Below are 7,104 nucleotides of genomic sequence, written 5' to 3' on the forward strand. Positions count from 1 at the left end.
ACGTTTTTCACTCGCTGGCACTGGGCTGAACATTTTACACATTGTCTTTTATCCCTGCTACCGTCTGGCAGAGAGCCAGACGGTAGCAGAGACATGGTAGGCAATGGCACTGCAAGACCAGCCCCACGCTGCCTGACTGCCAGCTCCCAAAGGGCAAGGTCCCTACCCGACCTGCGTACCCTGTGCCGTGTCACACCCAGTAACAGTGTTTAACGGGCTGGCCTGTGCAGAAGCTCAGGCACACGTCTGGCCGGTGAAAAGCATCACGGGAGCTCCCCTGCCATCAGAGCGCTGACAGGTGCCTCGGGCTGTGTGATGTCAGAGGCATTTGCTTTTCGCTCTCGTTTATGTAAACTTATTACACGTCCTATATTTGAAAATAATAAAGTTATGCCTATAAAATCCTGAAGTCGAGACGTGCCTAACTATTCTGTCTCCTTATCCTGCAATTATTCCAAGTCAGTGAGGCTCTAAATGAATAATTTTCATATTACTAAGGGGTTGAGAATACCAAAAACAGAATTATAATCCAGAAAGCTACAAAGAAGATGCATCTGACACACCAACTATTTATGTGTGTGTATATATATATGTGTATGTTCCTGAAAATGTTTCTAAGTTCATTCACCCAAAAAATGAATATCACGCACCTCATATGTATCGAGCACTGTTCCAAGAGGTGAGAACAGAACTGTCTGAGTCCCTGTCCTCGAGAACACTGCCTTCTAACAGGGAATGACGTCACATGGAAATGATGTGACACAGAAAAATAAAGTGAGGTCAGGAGATGGAAAGTGATGCACCAAAAAGCGGTAATCCATCCAGCAGAGCAGCACTGGCCTTAAAAAGGAAGGACATGCTCGCACACCCTGTAACAGGGAAGAGCCTTGAGGACATCGGCCAGTCACGGAAGGACAGACACGGTGGGAGTCACTGAAAGCGGTATCTGGAGCCGTCAGAATCACAGGTACGGAAAGCAGAACGGTGGCTGCCTGGGGCTGGTGGCAGGGGGCTGGCAGCTTCGTGCTGAACCGATACAGAGGAGTTTCACAGGATGACCAGACTTCTGCAGACGGACGGTGGTGACGGGTGCACAACAGTATTACTGTATTTAATGCCACTGAACTGTCACTTCAAAATAGTGAAGATGGTAAATTTTATGCTAAGTGTATTTGACCTCAATAAGACAATTTTCAATAATTCTGATATAAAACTATTTCCAATCCAGAATTCTATTTAAAAAAAGAGTGAACTTCCCGTTGTGGTTCAGTAGTAATAAACCCGACTGGTATCCGTGAGGACACAGGTTTGATCCCTGGCTTTGCTCAGTGGGTTAAGGATCTGGAACTGCCATGAGCTGTGGTGTAGGTCACAGACACAGCTTGGATCCTATGTGGCTGTGGCTGTGGTGCAGGCTGGCAGCTGCAGCTCTGATTCAACCCCTAGGCCAGGAACCTCCATATGCCGCGAGAGCAGCCCTAAAACAACAAACAAACAAAAAAAGTGACAGGAGTTCCCATTGTGGCTCTGTGGGTTAAGGGCCTGATGTTGTCTCTATGAGGATGTGGGTTCAATCCCTGGCCCTGCTCAGTGGGTTAAGGATCTGGTGTTGCCGCAAGCTGCAGTGTAGGTCACAGATATGGCTCAGATCCAGCATTGCCGTGGCTGTGACAGAGGCCTGCAGTGGGCAGCTCTGAGGCAGTCCGGGAACATGCATATGCTGCAGGTGCGGCCGTAAAATGAAAAAGAAAAAAGGAATGTCATTAAAGTATATGATTCTGAAACTTTTTCAAGTTTTCACTAAAAAGACTGACGCATGGTAACTTCTTTCCTTTATAAATGAATCCCTTGAACAGAAGGAATAGTCATCTTGCCCATTTTCTACAGGTATGATGAAAGGAATTACTCAATTTCACAACCTGTAATTACCACTGGAGGAAGTACGTGGTTTTGAAAATCTTACTGAGCATTGACAAGATACACAAGACGGATCAGTACGTAATTTAAACGAGGAAGGAAAAAGAGGGTGAAGGGGGCCAAAGCTAACATCCTTATTTTACACGGTGATCATTGAGATTTAATCACTACAACATTCTTGGATGCTCAAATTTAAAGAATATTTTTTCTGATATACCTTACCTTCCTGAAACCACCAGCGTTCCATCATCTAGTAAATAATCCTTCACATTCTGAGGAAGCGGAAGAATGACACTAAAAGAAAAAAAAGTACATACTCAAAAAAGACGTCATTTTAAAAGATCAACCATAAGCTGAAAGAAAAAGTTCCAACCTCAATTAGCTTCTGAATTACTTGTTTCCTTTGCTGTAACATGAAGTGGGAATGTGTTAATGACGGATATTTGGAGAAGAATACCAATAAACATTGCAGTAAACTGAATTAGGTGCATCTAATTACCTCAATTGTGTTTGTTGTAAAGAAACAAAAACCAGCCAAATCCAAAGAACTTGGACCGAAATCACAGGAGGAAAGCAACAAGCTCCAAAGACGTCTGAGCACAAGGGGTGTGTGCCTTTAAGAAATCAGAGACCTGCAGGTATTTGCAAAAACAAGGGAAATGCAGCAAGGAAATCAGGTTTGACTTCAGCATCTGACCACTTTCTAAGATAGAGGGCAGAAGTAGACTTGAAATCTGGAGACCACGTTTGGTTGGCAATGAAGGTGCAAGACTAAGAATTCACAGCGCCTTTGGATGTGCTGCAGCGGGACTCTAGTCACCTGACCCCAGGAGCCACACAGCTGCTTACCCGAGTGAGCTAGCTGCAGCTTAATTCCTTTCAGATGAGGCTAATTAAGGGCTGGCAAAGCCATACCTGAGATCACTTGAAAAATGTACGGGACAATGCTTTTTTTACTGTAATAATAAATCATCAGAATGTCCTGACACAGATGCCTAAAAGTAATGCTATTATTTTGATCTTGAAATACATATTTTTTAAAAAACTGAAAGCCATTACGGCTGGCTTTCAACCAAGACGTCACTGACTTTTAAGAGTATGGGTCAATGATTTATTGAATACATTTTTTGGAACACTATAGATGGTTTTATGCACAGAAAAGTGTATTCATGAGCTGCTTTGGCTTTAGAAATTAATATCTGATTTATCAAAGCTACAATTTCACATTCAAAAGCCTACTTCTTCACGTTTCTAAGTTCAGTTACCAAATCTTATTCTATTTGTAAATCTGCTAGATTTTAACAAATTTCAAGGGAGGCTTTAAAAAATTTTTTTTATGATTAGGTACAGATGACTTACAATGTTGTACCAATTTCTGCTGTACAGCAAAGTGACCCAGTTACACATACATATATATATACTTTTTGTCATAGTATCTTCCATCATGTTCTATCACAAGAGATTGGCTATAGTCCCCTGTGCTACACAGTAGGGCCTCACTGCTTCTCCTTTCTTAATGGAATAGTTTACATCTACTAACCCCAAGCTCCCCGTCCATCCCACTCCTTCTCCCCTCCCCCTTGGCAACCACAAGTCTTTCTTTATGACTGTGCCTCTGTTCATATTCCGTAGATAGCTTTGTGCCATATTTTAGATTTCACATGTAATTGATATCACATGGTATTGTATCCTTCTTACTTCATCAAGTGAGTCTTTGAAACCTAAAAGTTGCTTTAGATTTTTAAACTCTATTATAAAAATATTCAACATTCTTTCTAAGTGTCAATTTCCTAATTACAGATAAGCCTTTGCAAGAATTTAACGCTTAGGAAACCAGTGAATTAAACCCTGAGTATAGTGAGTCTAAGATTCTCGTAAACATCTCAATGCTGCATAAACAACTGAAAAATTTTCCTATATATTTTCACACATCACAATTCTAAACCAATTATACAATTTAAATTGGAAACACCAGGCTAATCCGTTACAGATACACTAATTGTCCTCGAACTGGCAACTTCTTAACGATATTAAATAAGCCTAACAGGGAGAAACACCTCAGGTTTGAATTATTTCATCACGTCTATATTTAATTCTAGTTCTTCCTGGGGTTAAGGACACTTACTACCTAACAACGTCATCCCAAGAGAATCAAAGATGACCTTCCCAAGAGCATGTGAAGTTTATCTTCTCAGGGGCCTGAGACAGAAATGCTGGTTCCTACACATTCAGGGTGACATTCCTGACCCCAGGGACAGCAGGGAGAGCCATCTGCTATGTCCATAACGTCAATGATTTCAGAGCCGGTGTCCCTTGTTTCTGAGTTACACTAATTCTCAAGTCGACTCTGCATCTGGGCTTTCCCTCCAGGCTGCATCGGCCCTCGACTGGAGTCAAAACATCTCTTTACCGTCTGGTTTCATTCTGAATTCTCTGCGTATTCTTCCCATTTGGAGGGGCTACACCTCTTACAGGTTGGAGCTGACACCGAGTTAGTTTCTGCACAGCTCTTCTGAGTCCCACAGTCATGGTTCTAAAGCTGCCCTCATGACGTGACCATGCTTTACGTGACAGAAGTCTGGAGGATACCAAGATGACTCTATCAAGAACTCAACCCCTATGAGCAGGAAAAGAAACTAAAGAAAAAGTCACCATACAGTTTAAGTGCTGAGCCCAGTACAGATGTACCAAATGCTGCCGAAAGTGAGAAGGAAAAGAGATCGTGCCTGAGAGATTTAGGCCATCAACAAATCACAGCCAGACATGCTTTACCCGAAGCTAGGGAGGCTGCCAGCAAAGAGCCTCAATCCATCACGAAAACCCACTATGCAGGTGAGAATCCACGAGGCCCCATGGACAGATGGAAGAGATTTCAGGACAAATCATTTCTGAGGAAAGAAACACTTAGAAAGATAGATGAGATGGCTCAGTCATCTAGCTACTTACTCTTAAGCCTGAGTCCAAGTTCCAGAACTCAATGATTCTGTATTCCTATCCGCCGAATCATCTCTGAACCGTGATGGAGAAACACCAAAAAAACAAGGCTGAGTCAATAACCAGAATAGGGTCTCTTGGCATTAAAGCAGAGTGGCAATGACAAATCACACACCACCTCACCGAAAGGACCGAGGTCAAGGGTATGATATCCTGCCATATGTTGGGTTCCAGTGCTGTCACCACAGAACTAAACAGACTAGAGTTATACTTCAAAGGCCGAGTCAAGAATACTTTTAGGCAACACAGCTTAGTTGTGGGCTGGTAGGAAAGCCCCACCCTTGTTTTATTTTTCACTCCCAGCTTCATATGAATGGTACACAATTTAAGTGACCTAAAATCACTCTGCTTCAGTGGAGCTTTGATTAAATCCAAAATACTAACCATAAGCACTGTTTTGTATGTTTACTATATGCCAGCAACTGTGGCAAAAGCATTTTTAATGCTTTATCTCATTTAACTCCTATGTCAATCCTATTATTGTCTCAATTTTCCAGATGGGGCTTAAGGAGATTAAGCAATTTGCTCAAGATGCTGGTGGAACCAAAATTCAAAGCCAGACAGATGGCCCTGACTCCAGAGTCCAATTCTTAACCATGATACTTTACTGCTGTAAACTCCACCAGGGGCGACCAAAGGGGTCTGCGCCCACAGCAGACGGCAGTTTCGCGTGAACTCAGTGTGAAAGGTCTGACAGGTTTGCAAATATCCCTTCTGCCACACCAACACAAAATAAAGAGCTCAAGCATCACCTCCAACCCGAAGCCTATTTCAATTATGCAAGATAAGGAAGGACTGGCACATCACAGAGGAAGGTAACTTCTGTGTTCGGAAGTAGCATCCGCTGCTGCTGTGGAAGCTCCTCCTTCTGTTCCTGTGTGGCTCCAATCATCTTCAAATGCAAAGCTTATCCTCCGTGGAGCTGCTCTAACCTCCATCATACCCTGCATGACTGGAAGCAGATGCTATGTACAAACAACAGGATGGAAAAGCACCGTCTTTTAAACAATTCTCTTATGCTCTCCCAAATTCTCAGGATCTCAAAAGTTTCCCTCTGTGTATTCACACTCTCTGCACTAAGAAGGAAAAGGAAGGGACGGGCAAAAATCTAAATTAGTGGCAAGCTAGACCTAAAAGGAGAGTAGGCAAAATACAGAAAATCCTACCCACGGATATGCAGTTCTGTGATCTATCCGTCTAAGTGTGGGAAACCCTACCCTTGCATCCTGCTCCAGGTGTTAGGACTGCTTTTGGACATCTGGGGATACCCTCCAGCTGCCTTGCCTACATTACCTTGAACGACCGAGTGAAGGATGAGACAGTTAATCCTCCGCCCTGCAAACTGGGCATGGATACCTTGTGTGGGCCAAAGAACGAGAAAACAAATACTGTTCCACTCCTCTTCCAGATGGCTCCCATCCCTAAAGATACAGAGTATATTCTACTAAAGCTTCCCATATATACTATCATTTTGGGGCTTCATAATAGAATCGGAGGCTGGGTCTGTATCACTGTTCTCATTTCACGGGGCCCAAAAGCTATGAAGACCGCAGACGAGCTAGTCAGCGGCAAAGTCTAGACTACTTAGTTCTTTAGATCACCTGCCTGCTCTAGCAATTCTAAAAGCAGCGATAATAAACTTCTGAGCCTAAACTAGCTTCACCCGCTACTCAGCCCGCCTCTGACCTTCACGGAGCCACGACGTGCCCTTCCACCTCCCCAGAACACTCTCTGGCGCACAACTGGACGCACGGCAAGTACGGATCGATTTTATTCACCTCCCCACCCGAAAAGCCACTAGGAAGTCGACATCTCGGCACTGGCGCTCCCATCCAGGCCTGCAGGTTTTTGGTAGAGCTAGGATTCGCCTCAAACGTCGCAGTCCCCTTTCGCCCATCGCCTCGACGTAACCCCTCCAGTCTCACCTCTTGATGGTAAGGCTTCGGAACAGTGGATACCACGCGGAGAACTGACAGTGCAGCACATGCTCCTTCTTCATTCTCCAGCCTCCGCCGCCGCCGCCGCCGCCGCCTCTCCCTCTCCTCCCAGAACCCTCCCGGAACCCTCGTCGCCTGTCCCGGAAGTGCCCGCCGAGCTGGTTTGGTCCAGGGACACTTCCGGTCTATTAGGCAAAGAGGAAGGAGCGAAAAGGAAGCGGAGAGAAAGCACCTTGGGGCGTCCTTTTAGTGTACT

The 7,104-nt window shown here is 44.3% G+C and overlaps 1 protein-coding gene across 2 annotated transcripts in view; it reads right to left on the reverse strand.

Annotated features, from left to right (window-relative positions):
* CDC123 (cell division cycle 123) overlaps positions 1-7,029 on the reverse strand; it is a 46,805-nt gene extending 39,776 nt beyond the window's left edge. For both annotated transcript variants that reach the window (XM_047755614.1, XM_047755613.1), the window contains exons 1-2: positions 6,837-7,029; positions 2,140-2,211 (exon numbers count right to left, since the gene is read on the reverse strand). In XM_047755614.1, the coding sequence (XP_047611570.1) occupies positions 2,140-2,211; positions 6,837-6,910 (146 nt within the window). In that variant the 5' untranslated portion in view covers positions 6,911-7,029. The remainder of the gene's footprint in view (positions 1-2,139; positions 2,212-6,836) is intronic.
* Positions 7,030-7,104: the final 75 nt, after the last annotated feature.

Source organism: Phacochoerus africanus, chromosome 12 (assembly GCF_016906955.1).
Source record: "Phacochoerus africanus isolate WHEZ1 chromosome 12, ROS_Pafr_v1, whole genome shotgun sequence".
Taxonomy (NCBI): domain Eukaryota; kingdom Metazoa; phylum Chordata; class Mammalia; order Artiodactyla; family Suidae; genus Phacochoerus; species Phacochoerus africanus.